Source organism: Harpia harpyja, chromosome 7 (genome assembly GCF_026419915.1).
Source record: "Harpia harpyja isolate bHarHar1 chromosome 7, bHarHar1 primary haplotype, whole genome shotgun sequence".
Lineage (NCBI taxonomy): Eukaryota > Metazoa > Chordata > Aves > Accipitriformes > Accipitridae > Harpia > Harpia harpyja.
The window spans coordinates 43,789,265-43,813,410 of record NC_068946.1 but is presented as its reverse complement, the minus strand read 5'-3'; the positions used below and the strand labels follow the sequence as shown (position 1 = coordinate 43,813,410).

General features: G+C 45.5%; 1 protein-coding gene across 2 annotated transcripts in view; it reads right to left on the bottom strand.

Annotated features, from left to right (window-relative positions):
- Positions 1-24,146, bottom strand: part of GLI2 (GLI family zinc finger 2) — a 200,837-nt gene that overhangs the window by 54,777 nt on the left and 121,914 nt on the right. For both annotated transcript variants that reach the window (XM_052793128.1, XM_052793129.1), the window contains one exon: positions 15,062-15,167. In XM_052793128.1, coding sequence (XP_052649088.1) covers positions 15,062-15,167 — 106 coding nt within the window. The remainder of the gene's footprint in view (positions 1-15,061; positions 15,168-24,146) is intronic.

Below are 24,146 nucleotides of genomic sequence, written 5' to 3'. Positions count from 1 at the left end.
TTCTAGGGAATCATGGCTGGCTTTGGGGTGCTGCCTGAAAAACAGGGGATTTTTTTAAAGCATCAGTGCTGGCTAAGGCCCCCAGACATCCTCCTCATGCTAACAGTTCTGGTGACGGTCCATACTGCTGGGCCAGGAGCAGAAGCACAAGGTTCCTCATCACTCCACCAACCTCAGAAAACACCCTTCTTGCATCTCACCAAACATGAGCTTATGCTCCTGTTATGGCATCTAAGTGAAGAGAGGGATGAGACCTCCAGCCCTGTTTCTACACACTTTGCCAAGCCCTGAAATTATGCAGAGCTAAGGAAGAGGTGGCTGCTGTATTTGCATGGCCAACTGCAGGTGCTTGACTCAGACGTTATAGCTATCACTTTCCGTAACAGCAGCCAAAGTCTGTCTGAGACGATACTCTAGGTAGTCTGAATATAACCTCAATGAAAGCACGTGTGGGGACATTTTAAAATGACCAGAGAGTTGTGGGGTTTTTAAAACATTTTATCAGAAAGGATAGAGAAAATGAGTTATTTATCGCACAGGATAAAGTTCACTGTGGGATTCAGTGTGTAACATGATGTAAAGTCTTAGGCAAGCCAAAAGGCGTTAACATTGTGTGCCCTTTAAATGATGCACTTAGTCAGTAAAACAAGATGTGCTTAGGTTGGAACTATGTAAATACACTCATTTTATTAAATAAGGTAAAAATCTGAAAAAGAGATATTGCTGGGTAATTAAGTCACCAAGTATTGGTTCTATTTAAAATTCAAGAGAAGGGATATTAAACATACTCAAATTTTAATGAAAACATTTGCAGTGTCTTTAATAATTCAGCATAAAATTTTATTTAAACAATTCTCTCCAGTTTTGGAAAAGGCAAACATGGGGCCATTGTACCGTGGTCTGGGAATGAGAAAACAGAACTGCTCAGGTGCAGTAGATTATTTTACCTGTTTAGACAACACAGTGATGAGCAAACCAACCCTGGAAATCAAAGCTATGCCTAAATCCCAGTAGCAAGGTTTTCCATGTGGTAGCAGCTTTAGAAAGTCCCATCAGTCATCTTTTTGCACCTTTAAGTATCTTTTGCAGCCCAAGTTGATTTCAGTGTGCTGTAAGCTCCTGCATGGATTCATTGTGGGAACAGGCTGCTGATGGGATTTTGATGTCTAAATACTTCTGACTTGGAGTTTACTTTGAAAATAGGACTTAAGGTCCTGCTTTTTGCATGTTTTGGGCTTTTATTTTAGTTGCATCTGCTGCTTGATTTGTTAAAATAGACAAAGGACATAACAGGTGAAAATAAAGTGGATTTTTAAAATATTTTATGGTTTAAATAATCTATAGTATTAATAGTAACCAAGGAAATTCAACTATCCAGAACTGAACTTCTAATATTAACAATTCCCTTTATGCACGTCACATTACAGTGCAAGTTTTAAAGCTGTTCGTAATGTAATGGCAAAATAATTACTTTTACCCAGCACTGCAGTACACATTTGGTACTCGTGAATGCTGTAAGAATTAATACAACCATTCACACCTGCTATAAAAGAGCTTCTAGCCAATAAAAAAAGGTACAAGAATGCACAGGCCATTTTCTAAGCTCAGTCATAGAGTATCTGAGGGACAGAGCAAGTGCAGGAAGAGTTGTAAGGACCTATGGGTAGGAGATAAACTTTTAATTACACAAGTCCCCCTTGAAAGCTCTCATTCTGCTGTTCAGCGAAGCAGGACAAAAGTTTGAGGAGCCAAAAATGAACAATAAATGCAGCTCATGCTATTGTACCCATGGATTTTTACTGGCATATTTGTCAAGCTCTTGTGACACTCCCAATGATGCCAGATTCTCTGGCTACATCATCTCTATCTTCTACTTTCAGCCTTCAAGAACAGCTTCTAAAAGTCTCCAGGTTCATTTCAATCGAAGATTTGCTCCTGGACTCCAGAGGCTTTTTCATTTGAAACTCAGATGCAATCGGGGGAGTGCAGACCACGATGCACTGTAGGCAAGGAGATTATCTTTCAGCCCTGCTTTCACCCACTGAGGATGATAACAGGAGGAGGAGATTAGACTGAGACCTTGCACTGGTAAGTAAGGAAGACTATACACACACGAACAGCAAGGTAAGTAAGGAGGACTATACACACACAAACACACATAAACACAAATCCTTACTGCATTGGAGGTTCACAGATCACAGCAATTTTGCTTGTGAATGTGTGAACCACAAAATTGCCCTGCCTGGGAGAAAAGCCATCAATGAACACAGAGCTGGTAGGGTTGGGGTTGGGTTTATGAAAGGCAAAGCAATGAAATCAATCACAGCAACCAGAGTGTGAATAAAGGCCAGTTTGGCAACATAGTCTAAAACCAAATGAAGGGATAGGAAACCACTGCATCTAGTGCAAGATTTTGGGAGAAAGCACAACCTGCTCTTCAGCGCAGGCTCCTCGAGGAATTTTCTGTCCCTCAGTTTGTGCCATTTACTCACTGAGTCACCCTGGAAAAGGTCACTCACCCAATACGCTGCACCAGTGTGACATACCTAAAGCAATGTGACATCTGTGCACAAACGAAGCCCAAGTCTCTGCTCGCTATCCGTCCTTATCAGAAACTGCCACATAATTCACCAGAAATGCAAACCCTGCTCTGCAGAGGTCGAGCATGGAGAAACCAGGCTGATAGGATCCTGAGGTCCATCAGCACATCAGGACCTGAAGGGAAAGAAGCTACAGCTTACAGCGGTCCTACCTTCTTCACATCTGGCAGAAGCCGGCTCTTAAAAAAATAAACAAACAAACAGCTCTTTGAAGAGTTTCTTATTCTTGCGGTAACAGTCATCTCGGCACTGACAGGATTCAAACCAGACGTGGTCGAGGGAAGTCTGGAGTCATACCAGGTTTAGATCTCACATGCCAAGAGAGGTCAAGACCTAGCCAGGCCTTGAATAGATGACTTGCAAAGAAAATCCCAGGACACGGAGGAAGTGGTCTTGGTGGGAGAGTGCCTTTCCCTCTGACTCATTAGGCAACACCACGTGATGATGCTCTGGCGAGGAATACAGAATGGCCGTCATACCTACCCGCTAAAGCCCAAAAGTCCAGTGCATTTGTCCTTGGTAAAGGTCCTGTGGGACTCTTAAAAAGACATGGGTTGTAAAATATCTAACCTGGCTCAATTCCATTTTAGTCTCCTACATTCTGGTCATCTCATTGCTGTCTGCTCTGAAGGAGGGTTTGAACTTTCCTGACCTAACCTGAAAATTGGTTTGGTTATGCGGGCATGTAGGATTTCTTTTCCAAAAATGGCTAGAAATTTATTTGGAGTTTGGAAGTCTTCTATTTTTTCCAAGTGAATAAAGTGGTTTGGGGCCTGCTGACACTGATTTCACTATGATCATTTCTCTGTTTCGAGACTTTTACTGGAAATAATATACAAACAGGTAATAACTATTTAAGTGTTCAAATGTACTGCATAAAACTTTGCAGATACCTCACTTTTCATCACTTCCTGGCATTATTTCTTACAGAGAAACAGTTGGGTTGGAGGACTAGGAAAAAAGGGAAAGAGCTAGAAATAACTTTTATATGATTTCTCCCTTGGGAACCGACTGCAAAATCCTTCCCACTGGTCTACAGATAATAGAGTTATTCACCCTGACCTGGTCCCTACCATATACTAACTCTCACGCTGTACCCTGACCCCCACAGGATGCCATCACAAAATGGGTGTCTCGTGATCAGGGTAAAACAGCAGCAAGGCTCTCATTTCAGTTCCTTCCAAAGAACTGAAAACATCGTTGGCTCCTTGAGGGTCTTTTCAAACAAGCAGGACCACCACACTGTCTGACATGAATGGAGATCAGTTACTCAAAGCAGCACGTCAAACACTGTTAATCCCTTGAAAACTTGCTCTTCCTCAGAAGCAAACACCAGGATGTTTTGTCCACATGGTATCATTGCAGCTAGGCTCCTCCAAATTAGCCTGTTTGACACCAGTTCTGGGATCTCTGTGATGATGCTGGACTTACAGCAATGTTATGTGGAAGTAACCACAGAGCTCTAGTCCCTCTTCATTAGGCCTTGATTTCTACTTTGCCAAAATTATCTAAAGAAACACAACTGAAGTGAAACCCTTCATGACAATACCAGCAAATAATCCATTACCATAACAGGTCTGAAGTCAACTACCAAGTCCATATTGGCACAAGAAAAATCTGTAATATAAAATATTTTTAAAGCAGGAATACACAAGTAGGATTTAGTAAACATTTCTATTTTATGGCATCTTCAGAAGAACACCTTTCTCCAGGATAGTATGTGAACATGCATTTAAGTTTCTCTGAAGTCAATGGACCTAAGCAGGTATTTCTAATTAAGCATATATTTATGCTTTCATGAATAGGGAGAGACTTAAAAACAGTTCTGTAGCCTAGATCACTTTCTGTTTGTCCCTCTGCCTCATCAGCTCATCATTTCTTTTCAGATCTTTTCTACAAATATCTCTTCTCCTTCTTTGCTAATCCCCATTATATTGATCTTCCTTTCATTTACTGATTTGATGACTGAATGTGTTAATTCCTTCACCACCCTATCTTTCTACACCCTGCATTTTGTCATCTACAATCCTGTTTTTTCTTGTAAAATATCATACTGCACTTGAGTTGGGATGAAAGACAGCATATGAAACCAAGTATTTTATCTCACAGTGAAGACAAATAGCCTCAAACAAGAATATACATGTAAGAACATCGCCCTAATGCAGCTGTAAGCTTGAAACTTTCCTATTTTTAATGTATTAACCACACTCTGGTAGTCTTTCCTCTACCAGTGGTAATTTGGGATGTGTGGTTAATCTGTGGGGTCTTAAGAAGCTTTCGGATGAAGCATTCAATCAGCAGGTACCATGTCCAGCAGCTGGTTTGCAAATCAAAAGCCATATAAGTAGCTCCAGAACCAAGCTAGGAAAGCCTCTCATGAAGGGGCAAGAGAAGGAATAAGACAAATTATTCTCCAGGATGCTTTTACAGGATTGAAAGGAAAATATTTCAAAGGCCCTTACAGGATTTAGGAACGCATGTTTATTTCTCAGCGAGACTTAAACTCAAAATGCATTTCATACAACCCTAACATATTTTTTCAGGAATGCCTGACTGCATCCAAGTGTTGTTGTAAGTGATGTGGGTATGTGTGAGCGGGGAGGGAGAGGTGTACGAGAGAGAGAAAATGAGTTGTGGCGGGAAGAAATACCTCTGCTGTGAGGAGGCTCCACCTGTACGAAGGACACACTGATGCACTGCTGCACTAGTAGAAAGGGCAGGAGGTGGTGGTGGAGCCTAACTCTCACATTTAATCTAACAGCAGGCACTCAGCAGTGGGGAAACCATGGTACAGGTCCTTCTGCTGCCCAGAGGGTGGAAAAGGATAGCTCCTACCTCCCAGGCTCCTGCCATGCTGTAAGGTGTCCCCCCACCCCAAGTATCAGCTTAAAAAAAATCATCAAAATGCTCACAACCTCCCGGTTTCACTACCAGCTACCACGATCAACTATATCAAAACCCAACCCCATACATGCCAATAAAGCGAGCGCAGGGAATGCAGTAAACTTGCTCTTGAAGTGGAGTCCGGCCAACTGATATCAACTAAACCTTGAATATGGCTTTTCCACAGCACATCCTCCCACAAGATTTGCTATGTGCATGCTCCTGCAACAGAGAGGAGACAGGGCAGAAAACATCCCCATCAGTCCTACAGGAGCTGTATGACCTGAGTGTGTATGCTGGACTCCAAGCATGCACAAGCCACCTCACTAATACGTTTGTGTTTCTTAAACTCCATGCCAACCATTTTCTTAATTTTTAGGTACTTAACTTCTTCACTAGGGCTGGCTTTGGGGTCCTGAGTTTCACTGAAGTTTGGGGGAGTTAGACATTAACTGGGATCCAGCATGTTTGAAAAACCCACTGTGCCTTTGCATTACCAGCGCTTGACAAGCCGGCCCTAAGAGTTAACATTATTTTGAAACTCCCAACAACCACTTTCAAAATAACATTGTTAGCCAGACCCAATACAGTTGGATTTATGATCTGAAATCATACAGGCACTTTTTAAAATGTGACCCTTGAGTAATGATCTAAATTTTAGCTCTGTTAGTTGTCTATTTAATATCAACAGTGAAACATAAAAGAACAGGCATGAAAAGCCTCCACGGCAGAAAATTGTGTAAAATCACAAATTCTCAAAATGGTCTGGCACACAGAAGAAAAACATACATACATGGTTTAGTGTCAAAGCCAGGGATCTAGAAAGCCCACTTAAATGCATGCATTCCTGCAGAAGCGCTCTGCAGATCTGAGATCTGCCAGAGTAACAGCACCCAGTTCTGCCTTTTGGTTTGTGCAGATGTGTGTGCACGGTGTTAGCTGCAGGCAGGGTATCCAGATCCATAGTTCTGCCAAACAGGGTCCTTTTTTTATTAGTATTATTTTTTTTTTCCTTTCCCCCCAGCCATCTGGGTGGTCCAAGAATCAGACCCGAAATACCTAGGATCCCTCGAACCACATGTTCTAATCCCAGCAGAGTTGACTCAGTCCTTCATCCTTCCAGCGTAAATTGACTTCTCTGCTCTTTGTTGCGTGGGGGGAACTTTTGGATGGGATTTGAAAATTTCCGCTCTGTATGGACATTAAAAATCCTACATTTTTCTTCCAGTATCACAAGCCAGCATTCCTGCCATTAGTTTTTATCTCTCAGCACCTTGTGTTATTTGCTTCCCGTGGCCACTGGTAGTTGGGAACCCAGATTAACCAGTACCTGAAAAGTGATGTGCCGCAGGCTTCATTTCACAAGCCAATGGGATGGATGGGTTTTGTCCATTTATCTCCACGCACACTGGAAGGATTTCAGAGAAACACAGTGAAAATGAGGAGACTGAGCAGACTGGTATTTGAGTATATGCTGCAGGCTGCAGCCTGGCCAGTTCATTAGTGCGGGGAGGAAGGATATGACAACATGCAGCAAGTATCTGGAGGGACATGTTACACAAGGAGGTGTGCTAGGAGCAGAAGGGTGACATTTAGGGAGAGAAGAAAAGAAGGTGGACTAGGAAGGTGAACTGCATGGAGAGCTTTTTACACTGAGAAAGGATTTGCTACAGGGTAGAGGAGAAGTTCAACCAGGAGATACAGGACCAGAAAGGTGAAACCTGCACAACCCTGTGCTGTACAGGAGAAAGTGCTACACAGGAGCAAAACACCACAACAGGTCTCATCATCGCTTGTCCTCATGACTGTAAGAAGCTGGTGAGAGGTGAAACGTCATATAGAGAGGGGATTTATTTAGGATTAAGAAAAAGGAGAGGCCAGGAGGGGCAGTGCTCCACATTTAGCTGAGAGAAAACTTGAGAAACAAATTCGTAACACTGGAGTTTAAAAGGGCAGGGGATTGGCACTGAACTTTTATCCATTTTCACAGGATGCTGAAAGCAATGGAGAATGGGCAATACCGTTGAGATAGCTTCTGAAAGACCTGCACTCTCTGTTTAGAAACTTTTATGAAAGCACCGGGAGAATAGAGTTCAAATAAATTTTTCCTAAAGCACAAGCTTAACAGTGGATAAGGTGGAAGCATGAAGTCACTTCTAATCTACTATAAAGTGAGGTAAACAAAGGGATTATCACTTAAGACTCGCTGACATGAAGCTCTGAGAATGACATTTAAAAGCAATGGTGGATTACAGAGTGACATCATATTAAACGAACACATGCCAGAGGTTTACATAAAAGACCTCAGAGATCAGACTCTTGCTCTCAAAACTAAAACCTCCTAGCCATTTTTACACTTCTGGCAGTGATTAGGCTAAATTAGAGCTGCAGTTTTTCATTCAGTAAGTTGTGGTGTCACAGAACCAGCAACTCGGTGGCCCAGACCTTCACTAAGTGCTCCAATGGGCACGACTCCACCTGAGCTCACCGAGGCCCCTCACGCCAGTGCAATGCCGTCGGCGGTCAGCAACTGAAGATCCAACCCAAATGTTTCTAAATCCAGTCTGTGTCTCACTGCATAGTTTAGTGACTCTGAAACCATGCACCTTCAGGTCCCTCTGGACTTCACGTCTGAGTTTTTTAAAGTATTCTGAATGCTATTTAACTAAACACATATGATGAAACTATCCTCAATTTAAGGAACAGCAGAGATGTGAAAATCTCTCTCATAATGCAAAATGCTTGAAAATTGTTAACAAGATTCAAAAGAGGAAGCTGTGGCATGCATTTTGTGTTTGGTTGGCTGGGTTGTTTTTCCATAGAATAGTTTTATCAGATTGGAGAAACCTACAGAAACATTCTAGCCCTGATGAGTGTTTTGGATTATGTCTGCCCCATTTTCAGAAGACCTGATCAGCCTGTCTTCCCACTGAGGTCAGAAGATGTTAAGCATGTACCTTCTCAGTTTTTGCACAAGTAGGTAGCACTGTGTACTTCTTTCTGATGCCTGAAAACATACCACAAGCCCCTTCTGGGGAGCTGAACGAGTCACAGACTCATCAAGAAAGCTCTTAACTTTTCTTAGCTCTCAAAACATCAGGAGAGTGAGTATTACTGTAATGGCATTTTAGAGATGGGAAAACTAAAGCACAGATGGAATTAAAGTAATTTTTCCAGCTCCCAAAACAGGACAGCAGCAGCCCAGTATTTAATCTGTGGTCTCCTGGAGATGGATCAAGTGACCATCAAGTATTAATCCTGGTAGTTTTATAGTGAGATCCGTATTGACAGTCCCCCAAATCACCTCCTGTAAGTTACCAAAGAGCCACCTAAAAGCAACACACTCCTCTTAATTACAGACCAGGGAGAGGTTTGAACCAGCCTTCTGGAGGGGACCAGCCTCTGCAAACCATCGCATACTCACACATTCTTATTTTCTTAAATAAATAAAAGAAGCATGTGGGAAAGAAGGGGACAGAATAAATTGGATGTGGGAGCCCCCAAAACCTGTTTCCCAAATGAGCAATGTATCTATTTGGTGAAAGTCGTAAAACTTTGCAAAACACATAAGAAGGCCTCTCTGAGCAGCTGTTTGCTTTGACTCCGGAGGGAGCTCGCTCTATCTCCAAAGCAGCACAGTACCATCAATCACGACCTGCCAAAGATTTTCTACTCCGGTAGCAAAGTAAATATGAAAACACACAGGTTTTATTGGCGTGTACGTTCTGTGGCTCAACCGAGCGGCATCCTTGCTGCAGGAACAACCGTTACCTGGAGTCCCATCCTAAACCGCCTGATGGGATCAAAGCTGCAGCCTCGTGGGAGCCGTGTCCCACGGAGGTTAACCGAAGGCACTTTACGGACACCCGATAGTGCACAAAGGCGGCTCCGTGAGCGTGCGATGCAACAGGCTCCCCTCCACTATTGGCTGTGGTCATGAATTACCCTGGGTGGAGGGGACAACCGAGAGACCCTGGTGGAAAACAAGGAGCGCTGGCAGGGAAGCCCTGGCTGGGCTTGGCAGGAGCATGGTTAGGGCCATGGGGGCACTCGGAAAATTTTGCTGCAAAACTCTGACACCCCTTCACTGAATGTGTTGGAAGTGAGATTTTTCAAAGGATTTCTACCTGGCAAAATTGGGGGGGGGGGGGGGGGGTGTTGTGTGTGGTTTTTTTAAAATGGGAACAGCAAAAGGCACATCTGTGACAATAGCAAATTCCAACTCTAAAGCAAGAGACACTGGCGTTTCTCAAAGCACAGTTATAAGATGATGATGATTATTTTTTGTATGGCTAAACAACATATTTTCCCTTAACCCCACTTGGCCTCCCTTGGCTGAATCTCACAAAAACAACAAAGGAAAGAGAAAACCAGCCTGAAACAGATATCCAGCATGGAAAATCTTGGGTTCGACATTAAATTTGGCAAATTTGTAAACACTTGAGACATAGTCTTTTTATGATGAGAAGTTTAACAGTCACCTTGCCTACCTGTGAATTACCCTGCCTAAACAGCTCAGAAACGTTGGAACTGGTCCTGAAGAGGTATTCTGTAATTTTTAACATAGTAAGAAGAAAACAAACTTCAACAAGGAGGGGTAATAGGATCAGATAAAGAAAAAAAGTGTAGGCTGAATATCAGGGAAAATCTGTAATATATTAAGATCTCAGGGAAATGGAGAACGATCCATGATTAAACCAGATAAACTCCCTACCAGAGGCAAATTAAGGGCAACTTCACATTATCATGGAGATAGAGTCTTCTCTATGTTTAGATCTTCGGGACAATTCAGTCCTCATGAAAGCCATGGAATTTGTGACTATCAGCTATGGGGTTTTTTTACTATTTTCATGTGTGGACAGAAAAGCAACAACAATATTTTGTTAATAAATAATGTCAGAACTGCATCCTGAAACACCACCAGGATGTCGGTAGAAAAACAAGGCTGCTTTTGTTTGTTACACTGCGTAATGCCTGATGGGTTTTAACCACCGTTTAGGAGCTACTGTTAAAAAGCTTCTTGCTGAGTCAAGCCTAGGCATGCTGTTTACAAGGGTTAGCCCTGAAGGCTTTTGCATTGGCAGGGACTTTTAAGCTGAGCTAAGGAGTTTTTAGTTATTTTTGTTGTGCTTTTAAAGAAAAAAAAGTTGAGAGTAGCTAAGCACACCTAAAAATGGGGAGTGGAAGGGTGCTATCAGTAATCACCTGCCGTATCTGCCAGCAGCTTTCCTCTGTAGTCAAGGGCTTGATCTTGCAAAGCTGACGCTAAGTGTCCCCTTGGTTTAAAGTGGATGGAGTTATTGCAGAGACCAGGTGCCAGTGGAGTAGGCTTTTGTGAAGAAGCTTGCTCAAATACAAAATATCCCCTTTGTTAGAAAAGGACCTGTTCTAGCTTATGAAGTGAATTTGTTTGGTTCAGCTTTGAACCTGCTGAAACGCCCTGGCAGGTGACTTTCATTCCAGTAAAGCTGATCTATGTTCTGCCTACAACCAATAGCGCAGAGTGAAATTCTGACAAATCAATAAAAGCTGCATGCAGAAAACGTGTGTAACACCCACCACTGCTCTTCCACAGAGTCTGGGCCATCCTGTGCTGTAGAAGAGGCGAGGATCCCAGGAAAAACCAGCGTGTGACTCTGTGATTTAATGCATTGTCGCCATGGTGTACAAAGTTGGAGTCAGTATCTCCAAATTTATTTTTCTGTCATATTTTAGCTTTTGAGTGCTGTAGTTTGCAACCTTAATATTTAACGAATGTTGTTTTGTGGAAGTGGTGCTTCATACAATTTACCTGTACCAATACAATTTCATTTATTCATTCTGCTTTAATTCTACACTCCTGCAATAGATTTCATCCCATATTCAGTTTTACTCCATTCTGCACTACATCCTTTTACAGTGTCCACTGGGCTCCAGTCCTGCCTCTCCCCCTGTCCTCCATATGACCACAAACTCACAAGCACCAGAATCCAGGACGATGCCTTGAATCCACAATATTCCTGTTGGTTTGCACTGCAGAGAGCTCAAGGATCATCTGAGTGAGATACTTTATTTTTCTAGACAAGCCAAGCAAGCACCATGATTCTGCCAAATTGTTCTTAATGCCAAAAAAAAAAGATGTCCAAAAATGAAAGATGTCCAAAAAATATATCACCAAATAAGTAAAAACAACAGAGTTTGTACAAAACAGTGAGTTGTCCTAGTGACTGGAGAAACACTGAAACACCCTAAAAAAGCTCTAGAAGTATACTTCAAGGAAATACCAACATGATCTGCTTCTGGATGTATATAATAAATGCTCAGTGATTTGAAAGAAGACTCAAGTCCTGAAAATTATTTGTCATGCTGCTTAACAAGGAAATCACTGAGACATAAAGACTGACAACAGTGAGCAGAAATGCAGCAAATCTTTCAGGCCCCTGTTTTGGCATGTGGGTCTTTTATTACTTGAGTTTTCCATATTCTCAAGAAAAGGGTCCCACAGGTGGTCCTGCTCGAGACAGCCTTGCAGATGAGTTCCGTCCAGTTAGGATAAAATAACGTATGTTCTCATTAGGCCAAATGCAAACAGTGATGAAGGGGAATGTGCTGCCATGTCACATCGAGCAATCAGGAAACAAACCTTTGACATAATGCAGCAGGCAGATAATAAGACCCCATAGTTAGCAACAAATGAGACTACACTTAATTTGCTGTGCAATGTTTATGTAATTAGATAAATTTGGTACTGGCAAGACAGCAGACAGCTAAAATATGGGCTTGATGAATTGGGGGCTCTCTGTCAGGCACCGATCACATTAATCATAAAGCCAAAACTCAGTGACACAATTTTTCTTCCAAACATTTGCCATAATTTTCTAGAGTGAAAGTATGCACATGCATTCTTTTTGAATTGTTTACTTTAAACAGAAGGATGGATTTCTGCAGCATCAGGATAAAGTACAATTTTCTAGAGGCTCAACTGTGCCCACAGAGTCCACCCAACCTATTGAACAAGAGCCACGCAACCAGTAAGTACGTTCTAGCCCAGCTCCACCACAATGTTCTGGATGATTTCACACTGGACGTCTTCCAGCGAGGAGGGTGAGCACTATGTTATGACCTCCAGAGCGGAGACTGGAGGAGAGAAGAGGAAGACAAAAGAGTATCAGAACAAAAACTAGAGGAGGAAAGGGCAGGAGATGAGGGAGGTTAAGATGTTTGCAGATAAAATTAAAGGAGAAAAATTGTTGAGAGACTAACTCCACAGCTGGTGCGAATTTTCCCATTGTGGTTGTGTCGTAGTTCAGGGCACTTGGAAAAGACCCAAACAGAAGTGACATTCCCTTGACCCTAAAAAGTTCCCAGAGCCAAGAAGCAGTTGGCTGCTCAGCTTTGGTTCTTCACCAGCCCCAGAGGCACCCTTCAGTGCAATGCCCAGGTAGTTTCAAAGAACACTGTGTTTCCTCTTCTAAGACCAGCAACCAAGTTTTCTCTCCAGTGCCTCACAAGTCGTTTTTGTGAGAGGTGCTGCTGGGAAGGTGAAGGATCCCAAAGAAGAAGGGCAATAGGTGTTTGCCAACAACTCCACCCAAATACTAAGCAGGACACTCTTGTCCACTGACAGACAAATGTGGTCACAGGGAAGACAATGGATTATTAATATCGGCTCAGATGAACTGAAACCTGATCTGCCACCACTGTACACTTGGCCAGGATTAATCAATTGGACAAGCCCAATATGATAAAATACTGGCTCCCGTCACTGGGAGTTATGATTCACAGGTACATAGCACCAGCTGGTGAGCTCTCGGTGGTGTTTGGAGAAGACCCTGCTTCATGACCCCACCGAAGAAACTGCTGTGGAGCCCCAGGGCAGATGCAGTACACCCAATCCTTGTCGCGAGGAGTAAAGGGGAGCACTGAGCGGGGTGCACAAATAACCTGTGCCAAACATCTGAGCATCTGCCATCCTCCCTTCTAACCACTGTTTTGAATATTGCCCCTTTCAGAAGTCAGTATGTGCTTTATTAGCCAGAGCTCTGGCTTATTAACTATGTCCCAGAATATTTTTTTATTAATCTGTCTTTCTTTTTTCTACAATTTTTGCATGTACTTGCACGCAAGAGCAAAACTATTTCATTCAGCCCCTCTTAGCCCCCCACAATTCCCATGTTAGCAACCTGCTCTGTCTTTTCCCCTTTGCACGCAGCACGGAAGGAGCTGCTCTGCCCCTTTAAACATCCAGTCAAACTGACTGCCAGCCAAAAAGACAAGGACTTGTCTTCTGGTAGGATCCAGGGGAATGCCCTATCATTTTTTTCCCCCAGCATTTTGGAAGTGGAATAAAGCCTTGGTAGCTGTGGGACTCCACAGATCTTCTGGCTGCCGCTGTCTGTGTTACTTGCCTCCCGGGGACTGTTCCCCCACTCGCGCCTCTCCAGAAAAAGCACAGCTCTACAAACAGCCCCTGCAAAGCCGGCTGAGCACTGACCCCGGCCGGACAGCAACGGGGTTCCCAGGGATCAAATGAGAGTTTTTTAAGTGATGACCCCTATTTGTTCTTCCGTTGCTCTTCTTGCAAAATGTTCCCGTCCCTTATGGGTTCCCCTACACCAAGTGCCCTGAGACCTGTTCCTCAGCTGATGGCTGAGAGCTGTGTTACAGATGCGAGTTGAGAGATTTCAGGGCTGCCGTGGGGCCACAAACCCCATCAGGCTGCTCCTCACCTCCCATGGGGATGGTGCATTTCAGGGAGCAGGAGAAACCCTTCTGGCCGCACAGTCACTACAGCCTCTGCTCACATCCCCGCTGGCTCCTTTTCCCGTGCCCTGATCAAAGCTTACAGGACATGAGCACAGATCTCTCTATAAACAGGTCTTCCAAGGCATCAAGGACTGTTGAGCTGTCGTGTCCTGGATAAGGAGATTAAACACGATCCCCCCCTTTTGGGGCACAGCCCCTGACCGGCGCCTATGCTCGCTGCCCATCAGCTGCCCCGAGGAGGGGCGGCTCTCGTGAGGAGGTCACGGCCGAAACCCAGGGTCCTGCCCCTCCAGAGCAGACACGGACACCCGCGTGAGGACCTGCCTCTTTACCACATTTTAGAAAACGCCGCCCAGCCTGTCGTCCGGTGAAATCAAACTGAATGACAGCATTCCCGGCAGCCATTCGCCACCATCTGCGCAACTGGCGGGCAGGGAGGAACGGAACGCAAGGTCTCCAAATGGAGGGAGCAGCGCTGGGTCTTCGCCAAGATGGTGCCAGAAATGACCCAGGCACGGCGGGATGTGAGAAACAGCGTGGGTGCAAAAACGCAAATCGAGCCTGTCCCTGGGACCTCAGCCTGATAACGACACAGAAGCCCTGTACTCCCAGCCTGCCCCCATACGGCACTTCTATAGGTTTAACAGAGCTGTAGAGCATTCCTGCCAGGCAGGTCAGTATTGTCACTGGATGGGGACAGTGGGGTGGAGGGTAGCCAGCGGGGCCAGCCTGCCAAGAGGGCAGCGAGTCCCCGGGACTTTAGCAGCGGGATTCAGCATACCGCGGGCGGCCGACATTATAGCAAGGCACGGGAGCGGAGGTGCAAGACTTACCCGTGGATAGCGTGGATAGAGTGAGGTTCGTAATGGTATCGTCCTTCCTGGTGGCGCATGTCAATTGGCAAAGGAGCGTGGAAGGCCGGAAAAATGTGCTGCGGCACTGTTGAGGGGAATAGAAGAAGAAAAAAAAAGGGACTTCAAAAACTTTTCCTTTCCTTTTAAAACAATTTCAAAGGCACTAAATCTCCATGAATTTCAGAGCAAGAGCAGCGCAAGACAAGGGGTCTTCATGATATCAGCGCTATCATACACCAGAGAAGTGGAATGAATAAATAATCAAAGTCATGCGGAGAAATCCTACATCTTCGACATAAAAGATCTCCAACAGGGTTTTTGACAAAGACAAGCAGCTAAGCGCTCTTTGAACTTGAGGAGATTATAGGAAGCACCAAGGAAAACTAGACTTGCAACGCAAATCAGACTCAACAGAGCCTGGCGGGATCCAGACCTGCGTCGTCCCTCATGCCTAGAGTGGCAGCAAACACCTCTCCTGAAGGTCTGTACACACAGCTTGGAAATATTTACCTAAAAATGTAACAGCAAGAGCAGCGCTAATGCAGACGGTCTAGGCAGTCAGAAGAGGCTCAAAAGTGCCTACTGCCAGGTTCTGAGAGAAGAGACCAAATTGCTCTCACTTGTAATCACTTGAGGCCCTATTTTTTATTCATTTGAGAAGCTTGTTTCATCTTTGATGGAAAGATAAAGTGGTCTCAAAAGGCAGAGAACACCTACATTGACTTATTAAATCTACAGGTTTTAATATTTATTATTGACCCAAAAGTTAACAGCGAGAATATTTGAGTAAGTCGAGCTGATGGAAAATTCATCAGATTATTTCTCCACGCTACCCCCAACAATGCTGCCTGTCCGCCTGGGCCTTTCCTGCTAAAATTACAGAAGCTAAAGAAATACAATTAGCAGAGCCTTGATAACGATACTGTACAATCGCCCTCTGATAGGGCTCATCGCATCTGTAATGACACCACTTTCTAGTTTTGTACCAGCGATCGGCTTAAAGATAAAAGGCTGGTCTTGCTCTGCCTTTACAAACAGTCAGAAGTTCTTCATTAAAGATTACTTAATATTGTCATAGGTCTTCCCGTTCCCTCTGTGGCTTCTTGGCCTTTCCGTCTAACTGGAGACTAAAAGCAAAACAAAACCAACCTCCTAAGTGAGCGTTTCAAAACCCAGTCTGCGCTCAGTATTTCACTGTGACTTGCCTCCGCGACAGGTAGCATCTCTCTGTAGGTGGGGAAGCACCATCCAAAACCAAAGTGTCAAGGCTTGGGTCAAGTCTCTCGCTGATGCTCAGCAAACGCCAAACTCTTTTTGTATGAAAGACTTAAAATTCAGCCTTTCGCATCCGTGACTCCAGCTGCAACAGAGCTACGCCGACTCCATCCGGCAGGGCTGTGCTCCTTTCAGGTCCATCGCGCAAAGCCTGCGTGAAATCCCCGTATACGTCTTTCCCGGCATATCAGCAAGAGGATCTGAGGCTCCTACTCCCATTGCAACGTACAATCCCCAAGCACAGCGCGGCACAGGCGCGTCAGCCGGGCTGCCGGGAGAGGTGAGAGACTACACAAAAACAACCCTCCTGCCAACTCTGCTGAAAGGCGTTAAGCTAAGGTAGTCGGGGTGGAAAGTATTTAAGGCTCCGCAGCAGACTCGCTCTCCGTGCTCCAGCAAAGGGCTGGCACCGCACACTACCTGATACACTGGGAGCATTTTTGCAGCTCGCCTAATGTCAGGACACAGTAGGGTAACTGTTAACTGCCTTCCCCTCTTCTGCTCCCCTCCCCTCCTCTCCCAAAAGCAGCTCAGGGAGAGAATAAACTTGCATCCTTTAGGATTTGCTTTGGCAGGAGGAAGATTCACCCTTTAACCGTCCTGGGTACGGACAATTTGTTACATAGGGACACTTGTAAGGAGTCTTCATTTTAAGAGGCAGCTAGTGTTTTTCCAGGGCAGAAATGCAGCAGAGTTCAGCCGTCACATCCCAGCCCCTGCTCACGCAGCACCATACGGCCTCTGGTCTCCTCAAACCACGCTCAGCCCAAACCGCTGCAGGGCTGGCAGACACCTTAAAGCTGCTGTCCTCCTCCCTGGGGACATTGCTGTCCCCTGGCCACAGCTACGGCCACAACCCACAGCTGCTGTGGGGACCAGAGGGAGTGGGGCAAGGAGGTTTTACATCATCACATACCAAGCACGGTCACAAAATCCACTGTCCCTGCACAGACATCCTGATGCCAGACAACACAAACATCTCCTCCAGCCTGGGCCGCTAGGCTGGGCTTACTGCAGTGCTCACCCCGTATTTATACCATTCAAATAAACCCAAAGGAACAGGGACTCTTCTGCGGTCCTGGGACCAACCTACACAGCCCACCTGGTGGTATCCCTCTAGGTGAAGTTTTGCAAACTCCCAAACCAGGGTGGCTGATCTGCCTGTAACAGGCAGGTCCAGGGCTGGGTTAACCCCAGTCTGCAGGGAAGTGTGAGTCCACATGGGCTGAAACTGCATTAGCCATTGTGGTAGTGTTTTAAAAATATGGAAAGTCATACCCTAATCCTTGGGCCCATTCCCTGAACCAGTTTAGTTCACTAATAATGATGAAACCATTAAGAACGGGTCAATCTGAATCTCTTAAAACCCAGCCAGTTATGTTTTATTTTGTAACTGTGCATTTCTGAATGATTGATTGCTGAGGAAATATTGGAAATTTCTGTGCTAAAAGAGTCTTTCCCTGTCAGTCAAGAGAGCTGGGAAAAAGAAAACATGGGGTGTTTGCTGCCTGGCCTCCTTTCCTAGCTATCTGTTGGTATAAAAATGGCATCTGAAGAGAAATTCTCCCTCTTCACACCTCTGATTATTAATGGGAGAAAAATTTCCATGAACTTCCTCCCTCACACTGGCACTGTTGGTTTGTTTTCAGCATTTCAACCTATTTTGACCATGGGAGGGTCAGCAATGTGTCTGCCTTGGGCGCCTGTTTCACTCTGCCACTCTTATTTCTAACCCTGCCACGTGCTCTGCTTTGCTGCCGCCAAGGGCGAGGGGAAGGGTTGTTTTCGGTGATGTCCTTTTGCAACGTCCCACTTCAGGGCTTCGCCTCTGCTCCCCTGCCTGGGAACACCAGCCAAGCCTATGGGCTCCAGTGGCTGGTGCTGTTCCTTTTTATTCTCTTCCAGGTGCTTGGTCAGAAATAATGAATGGTTTTATAGGCAATCAACTACCAATTCATAAACGTCAGCCCAGCTCTGCTTCTTGTTCCCACCCCTCCCGAAGAGGACGGCGAGCTGGCAGCAGGACAGCAACACACGCCGTTAACAAAGATGGATGTTTTACACATACGAGTTAAAAAGACAATTATATTCAATTACTTCAAGTAAGTCACGGTGATGTATTCCTGAAGAGCCACGGGAAGGGCAATATGATGATTAGGGCAATGAATTTGCCAACTTTAATCTAATCAAGGCAATCTTTTGTTTAGCATTATCTGCTTTGCAGTGGCAGAGGATTTACCAAACCCAAGCAATCTTTGCAGATTTAACCCCAAACCTGCCCAATTAGCGCTAATGATGACTATTTTACACAGAGAGAGGAAGGTTTTAGCAGGAGGCCTGGGGAAAGCTTTCCCCCTGGAAAAAGCTGGGCCATGCCACGCCATGCGGTACGATACGCTGAAGCACGAAGGCACGACGTGGCACTTCCAAAAGTCCCCTAGCACTGGAACAACAGATAAACATTTTCTCTGGCTCCTGCGGAAGGAAGAGAAAACCAAAGAACAAATCAAAGCAGCACCCAAGGGGCAGGGCCGACAGAAAACAGGGTGTTTCGTACAGAAGTAACACGGCTCTTCATCAAGTCCGTGGCACACAGCTCCCAGGGTGAAGCGCAGCGGCAGAGCAGCAAGGCGCAGTCGGGAGGCCCCACCTTCCACCCAGCCGCTGCTCGCGCAGGAATGCGTCTGCTCCACCACGCCGTTTGATAAGGGGGAAGACGCTGCTACGTGTCCCCACTTGTCGGAGCTGATTTTCTGGCCAAGGTTTATGAGCAAGACACGGACCTCCCACTGCTGTATTCTCATCCTTGTCTATTCAAAGGCCAGCCAACCCTCTGGCTTCAAAGAGAAAAGATATGAAGCAGAAACGCAGGTTTAAAGGGGATGTCCCTTTGCCGAAAATCCCAGGAATCAGGGAGGGAGGCATCAGAAACAGGCATTTTTTGAGGATGATGCAGGCTTTTGATTATCTCCACAGATAAACCTGCGCTTCAAGAGAAACACAGACTGCATGTATGGGTTTGTATAGCAAGCAAAGGAGCCGTTTTGATATCACTCGCAGCAGCACCTCTTTTTGAGCCCAAAAAGGAGAATTAGGAAGGGTCAAATAAGCTTTTTCTATTCCAAATACTTCAGCCTACACACGTGATCACTAAAAAAAAAAAAGCAGCAGAAGAAATCAGACCTCATGCCACTGAATCGGGTTTCATTTGCAGTTCACTTTGACAAAAACAGTTCAGAAAGCCCTTGGGAAAGCATTTAAAGGATGTCTTCTGTTCCCACTTGCAACTGGGGTGCTGCAGCAAGACTGGCTGGGGAGACACCCCGAGAAGCCCCACATACAGCCTCTGTACCATCCGACATGTACTGGGCTCCCACTGCATTATCTAAAGCACGTGAGCTGCGCAGGCCACCAGGTAGGCTAAAAAAATGTGGTTTTCCTATGGATGTCCAACAGTCTTCTGTGGGAACAAGCAGTCCAGGCTGTAAGTGGGCTCCTTTGTCATCAGGAATAGAGTATAAACATTTTGCAATCAACAGGGAAAGTAATTTGTTGAGGAAAAAAAGTAAAAGATTGCTGTCTGGATAATTCAGTACCTGCAGTGCTTTTCTCAACAAGTTTGCAAAAACACCCATAAAAAATTAACATTTTATAAAAGAGGAAAAACAAATACTGACTTCTTGAGATCCCTTTTGGCTTGTTTTCCTAAGGTTTTAGTGATGCATGGAACACAGCTTTCATAAAGGGATCACAAGCTACCTTGCAAAGACTAACAAAGCTTCATCTCTCCTTCGGAAGAGAAGCAAACACATGTATTTGAAACATAGCTTTTTTTTTACTGAAGAGGGGCTGAAACAGGGTAATGTAAAATAACTTGCCCAAGACTACACAGTCAAACAAGAGCAGGTTCCCCAGCAAACCTCAACCACAGCAGGCAGAAACTGCAACTTTATCTCTAAAAGGCTTCAGAGCCCCGGGGGTATTGGATTGATTTGGATTAGTGGGAGAAAAACTTCTCCAGACAACAGCTCACGCACTTTTGTCACCGCGGTATCATTAGTAGCTGTGCACAAGCAGCTGACACAGAAAAAAAATGGGAAGGGGATGTCCCAGAAGATGCTGGTGAGTGTCCATGAGTGCTTTTGCAGCAGCAGCACTGTGCTGTCACGGGCCACATCCCTGTTACTGGGGGTGGTGGGACGCTGCTTGGTGCGACACGGCAGCTTGCAACAGCTTCTGGGGTTTTTTTTTTTCCCAGGTCCAGCTGCTTTGAAAAGGATAATAGGAAAATAACTGCTGTCTGCACTAGATGCTACATGGAAACCTCTAAGACATGAGAGGAGGCATTCACTAGTTTTCCACATCTCAAGAGCAAAGACCCTTCCCACTGCCCACATTTTCTCCCGGATCTCCAAATCTCACTCTCTTCTCAAGGACAAGGTTAAAGATACAACAACCATGAAGTGTCCTTCACTCAGTCATCACCCAGAGAATCCCAAAGCATCAAGTGAGAAATAAATTGTAGGTGGCATTTGTTTCCTTGTTATGCTTTTTGAAGTCCCAATTTTACTCATCCACAGCGTACATTTTAAAGGGTCGCATTTTGGCATCCGACGACTGTGGCAGCAAACATCAGGTTTGTTTTGAAATGGCAAAGAGGGGCTCGTGCTTTGCTCCCCAGACTTCCTGCAGTGATTTTCCTCATGTCAGGGCTCCCCTGGCCTCGGTGGGCTTCAGAGCATCGCCGGACAGCCTTGGCGCGTGAGCAGGGGAGGTAAACCGGGCCCCGGGCGACTGAGTGTGTGTGTGGCTACTTGACTCCCTTTGATAGTCCCTCCTAGGCGTTTCAGTGTTCTATTTGGATGGCCGCCCCTCCGGCAAAGTGCTGCAGGGCTGTAGGTGTCGGCAAGGGAGATGTTTTTGTGTTTGTGTGACGTCCCCGGCATAATGATCTCGCTGTTTAAGTGAGTTGAGCGAATGAATGAGCACAAGAAAAACATCTTTGCTGAAAGCGCAGCCAAAGTTAATGCACCATTAATAATGGCCCGGGTGAATTATTGGAAGAGATAATAGGCCTGGGGTCAGGGAAGGTCTGAGACAAAGAACGGGGAAAATTGGGTCACAGAAACATGACAGAGCAGATCACGCTGATGTGCCTGTGGGATTCTCCTTGGATGAAGTCATGTACCACCACACAGAATATTAAGGGCTTTGCAGGGAAAGCCATTCCCAGAACCACTGCTCGGATCGATACGGGGAGGAGGGGGAGCAGACACACAAGACTACAGTAGCTGCCTCTTAGCCCCTCACGAGCCCCCGTTTGAGGGCTTCGCTTTAATGTTGTTTAGATACTTTGCAAAATACACCAACTGTGCGCCTACCTCAACAAGGAATAATTATGTGGTTGCTAAATACGCCAATCTGCATTTTTTCTAAGCAGAGAGAAGTGTCTGGGGGCGTATCTGCCTTCCCCGAACAGCAGCGCCGTGCGTTTCACCAAAAGCCATCTCAGGTGCTTCAGCAGCTCCGCTTTTCTGTCTCCAAAATCACAGCAGACCAGCCATGGAACCGCAACCTGATCTCCCGCCCTGCCAGCTGCCTGGCTTCACGACACTAAATTACTGACTAACCTCGCTTTGTCAGAATTTCCCTTCTTTAAAATGGAGATAATAATACCTCCCTACCTCAGAGGTTTGGTTAATGTTTATACAGCACTTTAAAAATGATGTGGTAATTAAGTGCTCAGTATTATTATATCAACGTGTGTAATGATTCCAGCAGACAGCACTATAAACAGGGCTGCACCATGCGTGCTTTTCTTTTGTTTGGCTTGTTAGCATTTGGTTTGGTTTTCATACGGCATACTTCAATTATTATTGGTTAATTATTATGTTGTTATATTACCTGCTCAGTGGCTTTGACAAAAATAAGAGAGGAACTACACAGGTAAAATAATAGCAAATATTCATCCTGGCCTGTTACAAACACTATAGCAAGGATAAATGGGAGGCAGGCTCCCACCAGCTCACCTGCGGGAGACCCCTCTCCCACCCCGAGTATTACGGGCCATTTTGAAACACATCCAGCCAGCTGTTTCCATCCAGAGGGATGCAGAACCAGTTTTCTCTTCTTCTAACATACCTAATGAAGAAAGATGGTGGTCGCCTGATTTACAAAACTACTTTTCTCAGACAATGCATGTCAGGATGCTGGAGAAAGCAACGTGCTTAGTTTAACAGTGGGTTGGGTACAGCAAGCCAAGCTTCACATTCAGGTAAGCAATAAAGAGCACACAACTAACTTCTGTTAGACAAACAGCTCAGGTAATCGTAAATACCTTGTAGGAGTGTTGGAAGGAAAAGGGGCCTTGCTGGGGTGCAGATACGTGAAAAGTAAACAAGAAATAATAAAAGAGACGTTGCCCTTCAGCTATAAAACCACCAAAAAAGCCTTGAAACAAGCATTATTGTGCTGACACCTCAAAGCATCTGCAGGACAGAGTCAGCGTGACTTCATGCTTGAAGAAACTGAGGTGCAGTGAGGAGCAGAGGACACCACCAAGAAGGCCTGCCTCTCCGCTTGCCTCTTCTCCTCCAGCAATATTGCTGGAGCCCCCCCCCACGCACCCCACCACCACGAAAATACCGGGGAGCTGTTTGTTTCCCTGCCAGCCAGCAGCGAGACCACACATGTGTCCGCTCAGCTCCCTGCAGGGACACGGACTTTGGATGTCCACGTGGATGCGGTACTTACTTTATGCAGAATAAAGCCCATTCCTGGGGTTACCTGCATAACAAAAGCTGTTATAAAGGCCACAAGACACAGCAAACATCTCCGTCAGACACTGCAAATGCAAGTCTGCTCCTCTCCAGCATCCCAGAGAAAACCTACTTGGGAGCCATCACAACAACCATCCATCCTCTTGGGGACAGCCCAGAGGAGTTTATCCTCTTACAAAGTTTATTCTACTGCTTCAGCTCAGGTGGACGAAGAAAGAAAAAGTCTTTTGAAGATGCTGAGGGCTGCTATTATGCAGCCCCCACCTAGGACACAGGCACTGCCAGCACATGGCAGGTGGAAAAGTGGTCCTGGTGGCCACGCAGCCAGGGAACACGATTCAGCCCGGCCACTGTTTTTGCATTTGGGCAGCGCTGCTGAGCCACAGGCTGTGTCCAAAAGCAGGGCAGGCAGGCAGGCGTCTGCAGAGCGAGCTGACTCTTGCAGCTGGGAAGGGGCGAGATTAGATCAGTGAGCTCCCCCCGCGGCCCTGTGGCCAACTCGAGGCAAGACGGAAGGAATTTGCCCATAAATTTCCTCCCCACCCCAAGAAGGAGGCGGCACACTTAAATGAACTCAGGCCCTAATGGAAGTAGGATATTGTTGTTCATCTCGACGTCTAACCCATCCTGAAGCTCCTGGCAGCTCTCCTCAGCTCGTTCCTGTGCACCGCCTGACCTTTGTTAAGGGCATTAAACCTGTCAGTCTTTTCCTCAGCAAAAGAGCCGGAACAATTACAGCGAAGCTAAAAATGGCCTTTCCCTCTACATGGAAAATTTAGACTAAAAATGTAAGAGTTCATTGACATTTTCTACAAGAATGCAGAATTGTCATTAGGAAATCAAACCCTGAAATACCTGAGTTGCTATCTACCATCTCCAAAACGCTGCATGAGGGTCTGCCTCAGCCACTGAAGGGCTGGGAACAGCTCTCCCAGTAGGGACAGCCCAGCTGCTGCCAGCAGGGACATGAGGACACCAGGAGACCCTGCAACATGCCCCCATGCAGTAGC